This window comes from Haliaeetus albicilla, chromosome Z, assembly GCF_947461875.1.
Source record: "Haliaeetus albicilla chromosome Z, bHalAlb1.1, whole genome shotgun sequence".
In the NCBI taxonomy this organism is placed as follows: Eukaryota; Metazoa; Chordata; class Aves; order Accipitriformes; family Accipitridae; genus Haliaeetus; species Haliaeetus albicilla.
In genome coordinates, this window is record NC_091516.1 from 11,146,656 (window position 1) to 11,165,290 (window position 18,635).

General features: G+C 36.2%; 1 protein-coding gene across 4 annotated transcripts in view; it reads left to right on the top strand.

Moving 5' to 3' along the window:
• SREK1 (splicing regulatory glutamic acid and lysine rich protein 1) overlaps positions 1–17,011 on the top strand; it is a 42,383-nt gene extending 25,372 nt beyond the window's left edge. For all 4 annotated transcript variants that reach the window (XM_069776123.1, XM_069776124.1, XM_009920050.2 and 1 more), the window contains 5 exons: positions 1,928–2,047; positions 4,314–4,865; positions 9,218–9,313; positions 9,797–9,932; positions 11,037–17,011. In XM_069776123.1, coding sequence (XP_069632224.1) covers positions 1,928–2,047; positions 4,314–4,865; positions 9,218–9,313; positions 9,797–9,932; positions 11,037–11,189 — 1,057 coding nt within the window. In that variant the 3' untranslated portion in view covers positions 11,190–17,011. The remainder of the gene's footprint in view (positions 1–1,927; positions 2,048–4,313; positions 4,866–9,217; positions 9,314–9,796; positions 9,933–11,036) is intronic.
• Positions 17,012–18,635: the final 1,624 nt, after the last annotated feature.

Sequence of the window (18,635 nt, forward strand, 5' to 3'; positions counted from 1 at the left end):
AGAATACCCATTACGGTTTTTCCAAGAGTGAGGCAGTCTTGCTCTGTGAGACGTACAAACGCCTCCTGAAATGGTTCAGATTCTTTCAATGTCAGGAATGTCTTTTGAACATTTACGTAATCAATCTAAAGATATTTGGCTACATTAAGTAACAACAACAACAAGACATTTAGAATGTATTTGACCTTTAAAAAGCTGAGTGTTGTCAGTGTTGCAGCAACAGCTCTGTTGTATCCTTTCATGCATCATCTTTTAAGAAGGTAACTTAAATTCATTTAGATACAGAAAAGATTGCCAGAGGGAGTTATCATCAATTATACTACCAAACAAATACAATATAAGTGCAGGCTTCAGTTTTGCAATAGTGAGACACCACAGGACATGTTGTCTAATGACATCAAAATACTAGGTACCTTTTTAATGCAAGAATAATAATTTGGTCACTTCCTTATTGCTTGCTTCTCTGCTGTTTCCCTAACTCAGGATGTAACTGCAAAACAGTCTTTGTCTTCTATAACACTGCAGTAATGTCAGTAATATTTTGTATTGACACAAACCAAATTGATTTTTAGAAGTTAAACATACATTTTTTTACTTATGGAAAACCTGTGCTTTAAACTGTTCATAGTTTTATATATATATATATATAAAAATAAGTTTCTAAATTATTTACTACTGCTACTGTTTTGAGAACATGCTGAAAAAAGGCCAGTCTGATCTGTTGGGGCAACTTCATCCCTAAGAATAAACTATCCTTTCCACTTCCTTGTTTTACTGTTTTATAAAACACTTAAATTGTTTTCATCTCTATGATACAAAACTTATTCAAGGTCTTATTTTGACTCAATTTTTATTAATTTGCCCTGTTAGTTTGTATTTCTGCACTGATAAGCAGAGCAAAGCTGTAGGTAAAAAATGGTTGCCTCTCCTCTTGGTATATATTACTCTGTGTGTCTTGAGCTGCAGAAGACAGGTGGAGCTGGTATTTTTTGTACCTCCCTGTTCTTCAGGATTTATTGAATAATATACATGGCCTTTCTGTCTTTGGTAAGTTAAACTGCATGGTACCTTAACCTCTCAGGCAAAGTATCCAATGATGTGGTTTTTTGAAACTTAATGTTCAAATTCAGCTTTTTATTTTTGCTTTCCTAGGGAGTGTGATCGTTGAAAAATAGGGAATATTTTGGAAAAAAAGAATATAATAATATTTAAAAGTCTTATTTTCTTGATCAAATCTGCGACTATACTATATATGTTTATTGGAAGACTTTAATTGGATTTTTATTAGAATATCTGCAAATTATTTGCATATCATATAGTAAATGCTCATTCCTTTCCTTGAGAATTGTTACAGTTGAAATCCATGCTAACAAATCCTTTCAACTGAAAGGCTAGCTTGGCTAAATGCTGAACCACAGACAGTGGTTTTTTTTTTTTTGCTTTGGTTGGGTTTTTTTAAAGTTCATTTAAATTGTATGGCTGAAGAAAAATGCAAAAAGAGACCGGTTAAAGCCGTCTTTCTTCAGTGATCAAGACTGCAATAACTGACTGGGCCTGGGAAAAAACAAAATGTAACTATTTTTACAAGCTGCTAGAAATGTGTCTATTTTATGCACTGTAATTTACTAAGGACAGCTATCCTAATATGATATGAATTTATATATTCCAGAATGTTCATGGAGGTTATTGTGAAACATGGGTATTACTTAAATGGTGCATTGTTTCAAAGGAGGACATGTGGACCCTGTGAAGCATAAAGTATCTGTATTTGCAAGAATGTTGGTAGGCAGTATATTACTGAGGTGTAACTTGTTACTTGATTTTATGTAGTGAGGCAAGATTTATGGGTTTTTTTCCTTTGTTGGTTGACCTAATTTTTATGAAGTTTCAATATTAAAGTATTTTTCTTCTGGCATTGTTTGTATAGAAGTAGATCTGGCAACAGATCACTCTCAAGACACAAGGACAGACGCAGATCCAGAAGTCCCCTGAAAAAACGGTCTAGGTCCAGGGAGAGGCGGAAATCAAGAAGTCGCTCACGTTCTCGGTGAGTTCCATTCCTAAGAAATTATACTGTTCTTCTTAGCACACAGTACAGAGTTTTTGAAAAAAATCTAACAGACCTTTTAGGTGATGGTAAAGGCTGGAATCTCTAAATGCTTTAGCCTGTCCTTAGCCTTTGTCTGTGGGACAAAAGAATAGAAAGTAAATTTAAATGCCGAGTGTACTGGTTTGGGCTGGGATAGAGTTAATTTTCTTCACAGTAGCTCATATGGTACCTATGGGGGTTAAACCACCACACTGAGGTACCTAAACTTTGATAGTCTGGTCTACATTTATACCAATGTGCAAGATGACCAAAAATAGGTACCTTTAATTGCCAGACTTTAACCAATAGATTAGGAATCTTCTGTGTAGCCTGTGCAACCCACAAAAAAGTGAATGATGCTTGTTTGATCTATACCAGTTGAGAAGGCTGAACTTGGTCCCACATTCGGAGAACATATATAAAGTTTTTGTGCATGAGCTTTTATTTTTGCCTTTGGCTATCTCATATCAGCCATATGCTGCTGTGGGTACAAACCTATGTGTCTGTTATATGGCGTATTTGCATTTCAGGATCTAATGCATTTATATTTTACCTAGTCTATTAATCTTTAAGTCTGATCATCTAATTATAGAACTGTGAAATTCCAGCAAGATAATAGCATAATTTTCTGAGGGATGAAGTAGTGAATAATCACAAAACAAAAGTGCCTATGAATGTAGCTTCATGAGTAGAAGTCTTGGTACTTTTCTTTCTGTTTCATCTCTGTAATTCCCCTGATTCATTTAAAGGGAGGTTCATACTTAGGTTGTGCAGTTGCCTCTTGTTTTTTGAGGAAAGAAGTTGTATGGGAAAGAGAACTGCAGATCTGTGGACCTCAGTGGAAACAGGAATAGGCTACATATCTAGCTGGGCTTTATTGATGAATCTTTTTGATTCTCGGTTGCTGTTGTCTGGACCTTCTTGAGATATCTGGAAGGGGCAAGTCAATGAAATCTCTGTGATAAATTAACTGGAAGGCACTTCTTGGGTCATTGTGAGACTCTGCTATTGCAGGGATTGCATGCTGTTTTCATCTTTATGGTCTTACATTCCTTCTCTGAGCGTTCTAAAGAAGTATTTGTCAAAACCCGATGGGAACCAAAATTGTCAGGTCACAGAGCATACCACAGTCTACTATTTATTAGCAGTTGAGAAGATACAGCCAAATGCTTCTGTTGAAGGAAGGTGGGGGCTGTGCTTAGGACCTTTCATGTGTGAAGGAGTCTCTCTGAGAATCTTGAAAAATCCTAGAATAGGTACCAATACCAATAGACACAGCAACTTCTGTAAGTCTGGTTCTCTTGGACATATAAAAGCCTACTAATCAACTTCTCTTGTGCTTTCTCCTGTTCCTCTCTCTGCACAATTGTTCATTTTCATGTCCTAGAGGCAGGTCTAGGAGTCACTTGTCTCTCTGCTAGAAAGGAGAGCCAGAGGCTCGCACTTCCAAATAGTATTGTACCAAATGTAATCTTCCAGCCAAAGCTGTGATCTAATCAATTTTTGTTTGGCTTGGCGACTAGAACATCAGTTGGAATTTTCCTCACTGTTCTTCTTTTTATGAACATGTATCATTCTGCGTGTCCCAAAGACGTTGACTTGTTCTGTTATCCTTGCTTCTGTCTTTAGTGTATTAAAAATTTTTCAGTAATTTTCAAGTTCCTAATGACATTACAGGTGATTGAATTGTCTTTATTGAGTTTAGACAGAATTTGTTTGGTGAAATTTTATCCTTGTTTTTTTTTATTTCTGTGTATTGATTGTTGTTTTTCCAAGCAGTTCCAGGATATCTGTGTGAGAGAACACTGTAGAATAAAGACTAGGTTATTCTGCAGTCCATTTTATGTGGACACACTTTTAGTAAAGAGTGGATTTGCAGATTCTAGAGTTCATCTCCTGACAAAATGTAGAAACTAATTTATGTATGTATAATAACGTAACTGTGAGGTGAAGAGACATATTCTTTCAAAGTGTAATAACATCACCCTGAAGATCGCAGTTTGATTTGATTTTGGCCTCCCTTTCTGCAGTTTGGTTTCCAAATTTTTCCTGGCTATGTAACCTTTCCCTCATGGTGAACAGAATTAAAATACTGAATAATTACTATTTTTCAACACAGACGGATACTTTATCTTGAGCAATTTATGTATGCTAAAGAGTTAGTTGTAATTTTAATTGGAAAGTTCAATGGTGAACTAATGGATTTGTGTTTGGCTTTTCACAGGGACAAGAAAAGAGACAAAGAAAAGGTCAAGGAAAAAGAAAAGGCCAAAGAAAAGGAGAAAGAGAGAGACCGAGACAAGGAGAAGGAGAGAGACAGAGACAAAGACAGGGAAAGAGAGCGAGATAAAGAGAGAAACAGGGAGAAGGACAGGGAGAGAGATAAAGAGCGAAACAAAGATCGAGACAGAGTCAGAGACAAAGACAGGGATAGGGACAGGGACAAGGATAAGGACAAAGATAGGGACAGGGACAAGGACAGGGAAAAGGAGAAAGATAAGGAGAAGGAAAAAGACAGAGAAGAGGTAGATGAGAACAAAGAAAAAGAAGAGATTGAGAAAGAAGGAGAGAAGGACAGAGAGAAGATTAAGGACAAGGAGGGAGATAAGGACAAAGGAGGGGACAAAGAGAAGGACAGAGACAAAGAAAAGGAAAAAGATGGAGATAAGGAAAAGGAGCGAGAAAAAGAGAGAGATGATAAAAAGAAGAAAGATAAGAGATCCAGAACACCCCCAAGAAGCTATAGCTCTTCAAGAAGATCTCGTAGCTCCAGCAGGTTTGTTTAGAATTTTTTCATGCGTTTTTTGACTTGTCAGTTCAGTGAGGCACCATCCTAGTTTTTATGTATCAATATCAGCATGTCTCTTACTAATAAAATTTGTATTATTTCTGTTTTGTAGATTTTCCTATAAAGTAAAATCTATTACAAAGAGCTCTTTATGATGCCTGATAGAACGTAGTTTCTTTTTGGGCTGCTGGTGCTTGCCTTTCACATAACCGTATAGCATAGTCCTTGAGGACAGTAAGGAGATGATTCTTGTGCCATTTCTCTGCGTTGGAGCCATCCAAAAGTTCTGATAAAGTGACATCACACATCATCTTTCGTCTGATGAAAGTCTGATTCACTATTACATAGTTCCTTGGTTACTTACATACTGTACAGTGTTTGTCTGTAGATCTTATGAATAGTTGGGTGATAGTACTTGCCACTCTTCAGCTGGATGGCTGAACAACAGGAATCAAGCATATCACTTGGCTGGCTAGCCATTTGGAGTGTGAATGTATCTCAGTTGGAAGATAAGGATACCTTGTTTAGCTGGTTAGATGGCCAGGTACAAGTAAAAAGTAACATTCCTTAATGATGCTGATAGTAAACAGGAAAACATTCAAGTTAATGTAGCTGTTGTTTTTGCCTCTGGGAGCTGCTAAACTGGGTGGAAGTCTGGATAAATTCAGTACAGCAAAAGGAGACTGTGAGATCTATTATAAGCTCTGTAAGTGGACTAACTCAAGCATGTTCTAAAAGCATTGCGGCTAACAAGTTCAGAAGCTTTGGTGGAAACAGTGCTTTCTGAATACCTCAGGAACTGGGGAGTTCAGTAATATCACATGTCAAATTCAGATACCAAATTTTATCTGTTACCTTGAGAGAAAGAAATGCTGGATTAATTGGAAAAAGTTCTACGTATTATAATCATTTCACTGGACAAAAGCAAAATTCCCATGGTCCTCAAAATTCAGGAGTTCATAGTTCATATAAGGCAGAAAAGCGTGTAATGGTTTCTGAAAATTCTGTTTGCGTTATATGTAATGTCCATGTTGTTTTGGTGGTTTATGGGCAAAATACTGTGGCTTCTTTAAGCGTATGCAGCTTCCTATTTTAGTGCATGTTTAACATTATTTCGTGGGTTAAAGAACTACGCAGAGCAGAGGTAGCTCTGCCAGCTTTGAAAATGTAACATTTTCTGTCTGTAGGCCTCAGGAGTGTTGAACTAAGTAAGTGTAGAAAAAAGATTTTGACAAATGTGTAGCTTATATAAGAACCTTGGTGGAAGATCCAGTTCCTAATGTCAGATAGCAAGTGTAGTTAGCTGGATGTTACCAAAAATTCATACTCTAGTTTGCAACAATTATGCTCCCCTTTAAGAATCTTGCTATTGAAGAAAGGCTATGGAAGGCTCAAATGCCATGTACTTGGGCAAAGAATTCTAGTGAACATCAGTGTGCATCTTTTCTAGTGGGCTCACAGTACAAAACCCTACTTAATATGAAGTTAGGTTTTTTTATACATGCTACTAAACAAGGACAATGTTCTTTTGAAGATGGAGGATGAGAGAAATACACTTTTTTATATGGATTTACAATTCTTTTTTCAGATATAGCATTATCCTTAGAGTATCAATACTGGGGCCAATATTGTTGAACATTTTCATCATTGGCCTAGACAGTGGGACAGAGTGCACCCTTGGCAAGTTTGCAGACAATGCAGAGCTGGGGGAGAGGCTGGTGCACCAGAGGAGTGTGCTGCCATTCAGAGAAACGTCAACAGACAGGAAAAATGGGCTGACGGGCATCTCATGGATTTGAACAAAGAGAAAGGCCAAGTCCTGTACCCAAGCAGGAATAACTCCATTGCACCAGTACAGCATGAGGGCTGACTGGCTGGAAGGCTGGCTGGCAGAAGAGGCCCTGGGGGTCCTTCCAGCAAAGGCCAGTGGTATGCTGAGTTGCATTAGGCAGAGTGTTGTGAGCACGTCAAGGAAGGTGATTTTTTTCCCCTTCCTCAGCACTGGTGAGGCCACATCTGGAATCCTGTGTCCAGTAGCAGGCTCCCCATTACAAGAGACACACAGATATACTGGTGTGAGTCCAGTGAAGGGCCACAAAACTGATAAAGGGCTTGGAGCATCCTCCATACAAGGAGAGACTAAGGGAGCTGGGATTGTTTAGCCTGGAGAAGAGAAGGCTGAGTGGGCATGTTATCAATGCGTATGAATACCTGATGGGAGAGTGTGAAGAAGACAGAACCAGACTTCTCAGTGGGGGCCAGTGACAGGCTAAGAGGCAGTAGGCACCTACTGACATATGGGAAATAAAGGCTTTTTTCTTACGTTTAAATTGTGTTTTTTTCTGGGCAAACTGGAACCAGTTACCCTGAGAGATTGTGGAGTCTCCATTCATGGAGGTTTTAAAAATCTGTCTGGATGTGGGCCTGAGTAACCTGCTCTAGTTTGACCCTGTTTTAAGGTGGGGGAGGGAGAGATTGAACTAGGTGGTCTGCAGAGAGCTCTTCCAACCTCAGTAATTCTGTTATTCTCTGAAAAGTAATTGTGAATGGGTTGGGCTACAGAGTCCCAGTTAGCTTGCATTTAGGGATATCTGTTTACTTTGGTAATTGACATTGCCTAGTTGAAATGGTTACAAACCCTTCTGGAGAAGATAATCCAACAAACTGGCATTTTCAGCTGCCTGGATTTACAGTGCAGCGCTGAGTTGGGACTGCTGATCCTTCACCTGACGAGTGTAAAATATTGGACAAATCATCATCTTTCTGGAGAATAGGGGAAGGTGGAAGGACCTTCTAAGAACTAGGTGGCAACTGACCTCGCTTTACTGACAGCATACAAGTACTAGAAATCAGATGGCTATTTGCGATTCCTAGCTGAAGGAAGAGACAGAGACTAGAGGGAGAAGAGGATCTGGCTCCTTTTCCAACAGACATCTACAGGCTAGCAGAGGGGATAGGCACAGAATGTTACTTCTGTGTTATGATTAAGAGACACAGGATGACTATCAAAGTATTCAGACTTGTTTTTTCTTAAATTTTGCTGTATTAGTATTGCTTAAGAGTGTTAAAAGAACAGGTGCACAAAAATCTTTATCTAGAAAAATGTAATAAAGATGGGAACAAATACTGTCAGACACAGTTGTAGCTCTTCAACTTGCAATAAGAAAAGCAGAAAACAAAATCATTAAGAAATTTTTTTTCTGTGCAGCTTCAGAAGGTTGTGGTAAATGATATTGTCGGAGTATCAATCTAGATAGTGATACTAAGCATATCTTAAAATACCCTTTTGTAATTTTTCTAATAACTGTTCATTTCTTGGCATTTCTAAATATTGAAGATAAATATTCACACCTAATGGTGTGAATTGCAAAAGCAGGTACACATAATTGTAGCTTTTGTGCCATATCTTGAAGTGCCCTCTCAATTACTTTTTAACTTCCCTCTTTTCATTTGATGGTTCTTCCTGACCGCTTTTCCCGCTCTATGAAGAGGTGATAGGAAAAAATAATCTTTCTTTGACAGAGATGGGTTCTACGTTTATGTTGAATGAAGGTTTACTGGCTCAGTTTTTGCTTTATTTTAACATGTGCCTCAGCATGTTTGCAGCCAGTTGTTTAATGTTTTGTTCTATGCAAGATGAAGACTCCATAATAGCAACGTCAGCAAATCTCATATATCTGTGTAAAACAGCTGTTTTGTAAAATACTACGAGCTCTTCAGTGTGTTACAGAATGATAACGTTCTGTCTGCTGAGCAAGGACTGCTAGGAAAACAATAGATATTAACTTATTTATTCTGATTTTGACAACAGCTTGAGCTTCATTTTGCACTGCTTCTAAACCAATAGGACTGCTAGCATATGTATTTAGGAATTAAAATTCAGTCAGGCTGAACTGAAATTACAGTGATCTTCAGGTTGTAATGTTACATTTTGAAGTTAATATTGCTCAAGTTATGCCTTTTGTCTTAAAGTGGCTCTTCATTCAGTTGGGTTCTTTTCCTGACTGAAGAAACTCTTAATACAGGATTAGTGAATTCAGTGTGTTTCCATTGTTATCAGGTATAAATACAAGCAAGTGAGGATAAAAAAACCCCTAAAATCTGAAAGGGCACAATCTTTTTTTTCCCGCTTCCAGCCTCCCCTTTCCCATCAAACTGAAACATATGAACGGGTTTTTTTGCTTTGTACAGTTCATATATTGGTGGTGGTATATATTGTTAAATTCAGGGATATTTACTTAGTTGTGGTGTCCAATCATTTTAAGAGCTTTCTGTTTTTATCTGGTTCCTGAGTTTATTATTTTTATTCTTTGATAATCTTTAATTTCTTGGTCCTGTAGAGAAAGGCGTAAAAGGAAGAGTAGAAGTTCCTCCAAGTCTCCTAAAACATCCAAAACAACAAAAAGAAAGTCTTCACGAACTCCTTCTCCAAGAAGGTCAGTTTGATATCAACATAAAAGTTAATGAGCAGTTAAAGAGGAAGAACTTATAGTATTTGCATTGTTTTACTGCCTTTGCACTAATCATCTCAGATGATTTCAGTTGATCAGTATGATTCAGTTTTAATTTAAAACAAAACCAAATCAAAACAAAAACCTTCACAGATTTGAGCTTTGGTATGCTTTCAACTAGAGAGTTTCAAATCTGTCAACAGTGCAAATTTGCTTCAAATCAATAAAAGCCCTTTATCGCATACAGATTAATTTTTCTCTTTGCAAATACCATGTGTAATGAACATACGTATTCTTTAGCTCTCTTCAGTCAAAAAATCCCCTTGTCTTTATGAAGGGGTTTTGTTATGTTTGGTTTTTTTTTTTTTTTTGAAAACCCACAGATGAGAGTTTAGTTTGCAGTTAAATGGTTTGAAGCTTGTTGCTGTTGGATCAAATTCTGATATGACTAAATACTTTCTTAAACAGAAACAAGAAAGAAAAAAAAAGAGAAAGAGATACAAATAATGAAAGAAGAGAAAGAGAACGCTCCACCTCCAAGAAAAAAAGTAGTAAAGAAAAAGAGGGAAAGGAGAAATCTGACAAAAGCACCACTGCTTTGAAGGTAAGCTGTGTGACCAAGTGATAAGCAGAGTTAAGTGGTGCTAGTGGAGCCGTTATTGAAATTCCTTCCCTTCTTTTTCTTTCTTTTCCTCCTCCCTTCTTTTTCTCCTGTTTTCTTAACAAATTATTACCATTTGGGTCTAGCTTTTACCAGCTGGAGACCTACAGTTGGTGTTAGTGGGCCAGTTGGATAAGTCTGCGCGTTTGAACTTTACTGGACTTGTAGTAGCTTGTGTGAATAGGTTACAGAAACACTTTGTTTTGGTTTCTCTTTCCTGTTCTGTGCCATATGTTAGGACTTGGCTGGCTGCTTATTTGTATGAGCAGGCAGAAAGCAGACTGTGTAACTATGGAGCAGCATTCAGGGACAGCTTGGCTGTCAAGCTGAAAAGATTACTTTTTTAATAAACTTTCACTCTGCAGTTCAGCCTCTCCCTGGTTGCTTTAGCCCTGGTCTGCGTGCTGGACTCTGTAGTAGTAAAGTTGAAGAGTTGGGGAAGAGTAGTATGGGATTTTGACCTGCAAAATAGAAGGTGGCATGAATAAGAAAAGAAACATCTTCAAATTGTTTAATCTTAGAATTTGAAAAGCAGCATGCCTTTAAAGAGCAGTTTGTTGTACTCAAAATTATTCAGCTGTTATAAAACAGCTGGTTTAGGTGGCTCTGTCCATGTGCTTAAGTATTATATTACCCAAGAATTCTCTTAAAATGCGTCAGATACCTGACAAAAAATATGAAAGAAAAAATGTAATTCTATTTTATTTATAAAATACGGTGAAATCTTAATTTCTGGAGCTGTTTCTCATAGGTGCCATGATGCTGCTTGTTCTGTTTTTCTGGATATTGATGATAAAGACAGATCACTTTATGGCAATAATTTCTTGGATGATGGGTTGTTAGGAATGCCTAGCTTCAGCCAATTGAAAAGAAAATTTAAAAAAAAAAAGAAAAGAAGCTGACACCTCAATTCTAAAAATTTTTGAGACAAGACAGGCATGTAAAAATTGAGACAATAAAAATATTGGAGTCAATAAAAGTATTGGAAGTCATATGCTGTAATGCTAAGAATATGATTTTTTTGTAAAATAATTTTATCTTTGGTAGGACAAAGATCACACTAAAGAGGATCAGAATTCAGAAATTGACAAGGAAGTAGACAACAGAGATACACAAAGGACAGATGAAGTCAAACTACAGCACAATGGGAACTGTCAACCAAATGAAGAAAATCTCTCAATTAAAATGGAAGAGGTTTAATGCAAAGACTGGACCTCTGATTCAACTAAGGAATGAAATCCAAAGCTTTTTATTTCCCAGAATGAGGAAGAAAATGTCAAAGCAATCAACCTGAACGTGTTGATAGTACTAGTAGCTCTTCCAGTTCTTGTGATAGCTTTGTTGTCTTCTTGCTGTAAAGCAAGAGAGCACGGACCAGTAGTTATACCATGAAAAGGCAGATGCCATCAGAACTATTCATCTTTGAAAATCCATGCATTTCCATCATGGCTGTACTTATTTGTAAAATGATTTATGTTGAGTTTTACCATAAGCTGTTACAAATAAGTAGAAACTGAAAGATGTAAACCTGTACTACCCCAAAAAGGCTGAAGATATGCATTGAAGGTTGTTTAAAATACTGCTTGTTGATGAATTTTGTATTGGTTTACTTCGTGGGTTAAAAAATCCACAAAAACTTCCATGTGTACTGTTTGATGTGCTTGGAAATGGTGCATAAATATACACACTTTCTTTTGTTGTAAATGACAACTGTAGGGAAGGGGTTTTTAAACATAAACACAGTTTGACGGTTTTTGTGTTAAATACCCACTGACTAGTATATTTTTTATTTGCTCACTGCTTGAGATTCTTGGGGTTTATTATTTAAAAGGATTTCTTACTAATATCCCTAAAATTAATATTTCTTTTAAAGTATTTGAACAGTGCATGCTACTTTCTTGTTCCTAAAAGGGACATTGCCATGTTATAGATAATAGGTTAGCTTACTGCGTTATTTTGGGGTTGTTTTGTTGTTTTCTTTTGTCCTTCCAGAATTGAGCACATCTCTATGATGTTATCAGAACTTACAGCTTTGTTTTCAGCTGTACTGCAGTGTGTCTGTTCAGCTGCAAATAGTACAGGTGCCATTATGAAAATAAACTTTTATTTGTTTAAAAAAACATGGGAGCACAAGCAGAAGCTTTAGTGCCTTCTTAAAATGTGGTATTTTCTAGAAATGTGTATGTGCTATTACTCATTTTCAGCTAGATCTTACATGATCTCTATTGCTATTTTGCCACCACCATACTGTAGACAAGAATGCAAGTGGTTTGTCAGAATGGTTGTTTGATTCACTTGTTAAAATACTAAAGCTCCATTTTTACTTTAATTTTTTAATTTTAGAAGAGATTTATAGATGAAAGCAAGGATGCAATTTGGGGACCACCACTGTACAAAAGTAGTAGCAGAATACAAAGCATTTTCTGATCACCTGCATCAAAGACAGCCCTTTAGATATTTTATCTACATTTGGATGGCCTTAATTGTTACCTCTCCATCATCTTCTCTGATACCTGTTGGGTGATATAAAAGGAATTGTATGCAAAGAAGAGGGGATAAAAAGTTCTAATTTACACAGGAGTTATATGGTAGAGGTTTTTTTTCATTCTTTGGGGAGAAAACATGTAAGAAGAGAATGACAAAGCAAGTATTTTTGTCAAGGTAAAACATGGCTTGTGTTTTCCGAACTAATTTAATCAGTTACATGAGATTTCTTAAAGAGTCATACCTTTAAAACTTACTTATACCTAAAATCGAGTAGAGTATTTTTAATACAACTTAATACAATCAAATGACTTAATTGCCTTACCTCATGGGAAGTTATTTCTTTCAGTTAAAATAAAAAACTTCATAGCATACTAACTATTTGCTTTCAATTTGTTTTTCTTTTCCTTTGCATAGTTAATTCTCAAAAAAAAGCATATTACAGGGGATGAAAAATTTGCCCAGTTTCTAAGGTAATGAAACCCAATTTGATTGTGAAGCTGCTTAATCACTCTTCATTTTCGATAGAATTTAATGTTCTTGCCACTGTGTACATTTAAGACTATAGAAAATGCTTTACCATGTAAAGTATAGACAGTCATTTTTGTGATGTTTAAGCCACATGCTGTTGGCTGGTAAACAGCTTATTCTGATAAAGGAGTGACAAATCTGTATGCTTACAGAAGACTGTGAAGGATTGTGTCTTGCAACAACAGCTGTCTTATTTATGATGTGTAAGTAGCATAGAACAAAGCGATTGTTTGTATACTTGCTATCTTTGGTACCATTTCACTAATAAAATTAAGTATTTTAGAGGGACATTTCTGCTGGTACATACTTACTGAAGGAATATTTTTAGTTATCTGGTCTTATTCACAAAGCTCCTTTGATTTGAAATGTGGATACCAGTGAAAATATACATGTATTATTTATAGTATCTTTGAAAAACTAGTTTCTCCTTTGGGAGGAATTAGAATTCTTGCCAGTGTATCATGTTTCAGCTGGTACTAGTTTAATTTCTTGAGTTTTGTTATCCTGAAATTGCGTAGCTCTATTAGATATCAGTTACAGAATACGTAAAGGATTGCGTACAGTTAGCTAAGAAACATGCCTTTGGAAATTAATAGTTAAGGGTGGCAGCCTTACTAGCTAACTTACGACATGTGTAAGTCCATATGCAGCACACTGTTACATTGTATGTGAGCTATAAAGATTTCCTTACAAAAAGGTTTTTTCCTAAAAAAAGGTAAAAAAACCCCAAAAAAACCAATCACCAAACACACAAACACACCTCAACTCATATTCTCTGACAAATGCTGTATTTTCTGGTTTTGCTTTGTAAATACTGTGCAGATCTGTGAGGTAGTTAAGTTCTGTCTATATGTGTTAGGTGTTTTACAGTTCCTCCCTTCCTAAAAAACTACTACTAGGGAGCTATTATTCTGTAAAATGGCTATCTCTGCAGAGTAGCTCATTTTTAAGCCGGTAGTGTAGCACAATAATGAAGTTCCTGCTTGGTCCAACAGGATTGTGTGCATCATCCATTAAATGTGTCCATCTTCCACTGGAAGTTCATTGCCTTCATCGTTAACAAGTTTGCATGCTGAGCTGCTGTGTAAGATTGGTTGGTTTTGCACTTTATAAATGAGATTAAATTGAGTGGAGGTTTTGAGAACAGTGTAGTTCATGATAGCTGTATTGTTTTAAATGTAACTTCATTTGAGTCAGCCTTTATTTGAAAATGTTGTGACTTGTAATTGCTCAGAAAAGTGATGATATGGTGCCGTTTTGCTAAGGCCATGTAAAGCACTTATGCATAAGCTTCCGTTAGTGACCACAGTTACTCCACAGCAGTATTTCTGGATAATAGATAGGGTTTTTCTTTGGATTTTGAAAGAAGGTAGCCGAAGACAGCTGCTGGTGGATGAAACGGGATGCCAAGCTCAAAATGAAGGTGGCTGTGACTTAGATAAATTCATCAAAGTCAATAGGTTTACACAGGTGTGAGGGATGAAAGTTTGTTTGCAAACACTAATGGTAGTATTGTATGTAAAGAATAGCAGTTTTCTTATTTCAGAATTAGAACTAAGAAGGGAAAAAAGCACTTCAGTTGGAAACTACAAACATCTGAAGGATACCTGAGAAATCGGTGAGATGTGGGTTCTGCCTACTCATTAGTCACCTGCTATTTTTTTTAATGGCAATTTCAGATAGATATATGTGAACTAGCTTTACATTAGCTGGCTAACAGCAGCAACCTATATGCACAGCTTGGATTCTGAAATGAGCTGTGGCCAGTTGAGTGTGTTTACTCTGCTGCAAAGAAGGTAAATTCTGTAGTCTGTAGCATGCTTTCCATTGCTTGCTAGTGTTTTCTGGCCCAGTTACTTCTGAGGCAATACTTGAAATTACTTCTAAACTCTGCAAATCTATTTGTTACATGGTAGCTTTTTTGTGTTGCCCTTAGCTTGTGCTTGTATTTTGTAATAGTTAAAAGATTAAGGGATTTCTGTGATTTTGTTTTGGTCTAAGGAAGAGATGATAAGTTAAGGCTGCTTTGTATGGTATGAATTATTGTATACTTCATACTTGTCCTTATTACTGTGTTATTTTTTTCATTCACATGTATGATGATTGCAAGCAGTGATGCGATAGTGATGTGTATATCTTCTACTTTTAGGTCTGACGCATCTGCATCACTGTCTTTTTGTTAGTTTGTAATGAAACAAGATTAGAGTTCATGTATTTTAATTTTACTAGCCATTCACTTAGAGAAAAAAAAAAAACAGACAAAAATAATCCTGAATTTTGTAAATGTCAGTGTGAAAATTGCATTATAATGGTAAAACAAATAATGTTAAAGATATGAATTCTGGACAATGACTTGCGAACTGGGGCATATTATGGGTCCCACCTGCCACTTGGTGGTACTTTCAGTTTTATAGCAATCAATTATTGCCTTAGGTCTTATCATAATTTTAAAAGTGAGAATTGGACTTAGTGACAGAAGTGCTGAGATCTGTAATTCGCTAAAATAATGAAAATCTGTAGGTGCTTAGTTCAGAGAGATGTAGTTTTCTCACCAGAGACTGGAGTGTGGACAGTTGAAATCTGTAGATATCGTTAAGTGTTATTACCCAAAGAGAATCTAAAACTTAATTTTGTTTGCTAATATGTAAACAGAAAAAAAGTTTTCAGCCTGTACCTTAGGTTTATTTTTATATGTTGAAAAGTTAATTAAAATAATATTGAAAACTAAAAGCATTGGACAAAAGGGATTTTTTTTTTTTATGTTAACAGAAATACACTTTAAATTGTGTTTAATTTTAAACTCTTAAAATATGTCTTTGCATGCCATGTTTATTTTTATTTCAAATTCAAGAATGCTTCATTTGTAGGTAAGTCCTGTTGCAGGATCTGAGCATGTTAGTATGGGGATTTCTTCTGTATTCTCTTCAATATAAAACAGCTTAATAAACTTGTCTGACCATATGTGGAGGCAGCTACTTTCCCCCTAGTTTGAGGAGACACAGCTCTAACACTTCGATTATGTATTGTTTAAGTAAATACTTCAGTTGAGAAGCTATCTACGAACTTCAGTTTTCACAATGTTTTCTGAAACTGAACTCTTACTATCCAAGAGGGCAAAAAATTTTTTTTTAAAAATTGTCGTGACAGCTTTATGATTTTTGAGCTTAATACAGGAGAACATGGACAGCAAAAATGGGGTTTTAGCTGTTTATGTATTTTTTTCTGGAAAGTTTCAGCTTACACTTTTTTTAATTCATTAACATTTTTAATGTTAATTTAGTGCCAAATTTGACGTAATACTAGAGATTTTTGGTGTAGAAAGTACGTTCTATACTAATCTTTTTAATCAAATTATTATTCTCCATTGAAGAGGTTACATGTGTTTGTTTTCACCTGAAAGACTTACTAGCAGTGGTAAAAGAATAATTTCATCTTCCTTTCACTCAGTCCTTGATGTCATTGATGAGCCTGCCAGTTAAGTAGTGTTCTTAGAAGTTGTTGCTCTACTCAATAAGATCTTTCTTAGTGCAAAGATTTAGAACTACTGCACTGATGAGTAAATCATGGGCCGCTTAGAAATTGCTACTTCATAAATACATAATTTTCATAGTAATTTAAAGAAATGAGTGATCTGCTCTGGAAACAAGAGAGTAATTTGATATGCACAGTTCACGTAGTCTTACCTGTAGATCCTTTCTGGTATTTTTCCCATTGATACAGGAGCTATGACTAATTTGTTATACACAGCACCTATCACAGTCTGGGTTCAGATACACCTGGGGAACATAAGCACTACAACAGCAAAAATATTATTTCCCTTCTCTAAATTCAGTATTTCTGGTAATAAAGTAGGTCTTCTAAGTTTAAACATACAACCAAACTCCGTGTTGGTAGAGTATATTTTTGCATTAATGAAACAACTGTGAAACGGTACAAGTAAAGAAATGTCAAATGCTGCTATTATGTTGTAGTTATTTTTGTAAATAAACAATGTCCCAAAGTTTTAATGGTGTCATAAACTGACTTCCACTAGATTTGGATGAGATACAGCAAATGACTGTGAAGCAATTCTCTCTATCCCCCCGCCGCCACCCTTCCCTCTCACTCCCTCTCTCTTTCTCTTCCCCCAGAGAGTCAAGTGCTTTGTAGCCAAGACTGTTGGACTGATACTGACAAGAATATTGCAGGAAAGCTGGTGGGGGGTTAAGTAATTGAATGTACCATCCCTGTTTAGTTAAAGAAGAGACTTCTGAATCCCCTGGCTGAGCAGGGGATTTTCTTCTCCAGAGAAAACTACCATAGTTCCACGAGGGAGAGCCTGTCACTTCTAAACAGTAAGTTAATAAATGTGGCTGTAGAGAAGTGTATGTCAAAATTCTTTTTCTTTTTTTTTTTCTCTTTTAAAGTAGGATCATGAGTTCATGCAGAGCTGACATTTATTGTCATGGATATTTTCATGTTAAAACTCACTGCTTTCAGTGCTTAAGCTTCTCTGTTGCTTTGTATAATGTGTAAGAATCTAAATAAACAGCAGTGATTAAGGAGCAAAGGTTTGAGATGTGCTTCTCAACAGACTTTAACTAACTTGCTCAGTAGGGATCTTTAACTTTTGAGAGCAGTCACATCTGTTGTGAGACTTGCGGCTGTTTTAACTCCTCCTGGTCAGGTGATTTAGCGAACACATCTGGTCTGAATAACTGCATTTCACCTTGCTGCTCCTCTGAATGTGAAAGGGAAAGAGACATCTGAGAAATATTTTGAGATGTCTTAGCAATGGTTCAAAATCATGTATTACCTATTTATATAGTATACTACCTAATTTCCTTAAGTAATTACTCACTAAAAAGAAATTGTTTTTAGAGGAGTTTATTGAAAATTGACTAAAAAAGTGACAGTCTTTTAAAATCAAACTTTTTTGTGTGTACATGGCTTGTTTTGCCTACTTGTTTTAAGAAAACAGGCAAACATAAGTTAGTACTAGTCTTTTGTTAAGTGTGCTGCTTTAGTATCAGACCTGGGGAAGACTCTGTTTCTGTTTTTCTCTCTGCAAGTCTTACATTTCTTTTTAAAGATAGAGCTTAAAGAAAACCTTTAATTTTTACTGAAGTAATATTTTAAAGGGTTGATTCAGATTACTGGATTTAGAATTTCAAAGCAGATGCGTTGGTCCACATGAAATGTGAACATTAAACAAATGTATAATCATTATCTTCATCAGATTTGTCTTCCTGTGGTGAGGTAACATTTTCCACAGTTGCTCCTCTGCTTTGTTCAGTTTTGAGGGCATACTGTTCTTATTTTACTAAGACTCATTTAGTAAGTCCTCTGAGCTGTTAAATGCTTGTCTTTCTGCTAGCTTGGCATTTTCCTCACAAGTATGCAACTCTTATGCATCCCAGTCATCATGGCTGGTCTCGTCAAGACTAGGTATCTAATCAGGACTAGCCTTGTCTGAACTGTGCTGTAAATCATACTAACCCATGCCACAGATCAGCCTCAAGCAAAATGACCAGTATTTCTGAATGAACCACAGTACAGAATAAATAGAAAGATGTTATGAGATGGTATATATTAACCAGGAACAAATATGCAGTGCTTTTTGGTTTGTTTTGGTGTGCCCAGTTGAATTCT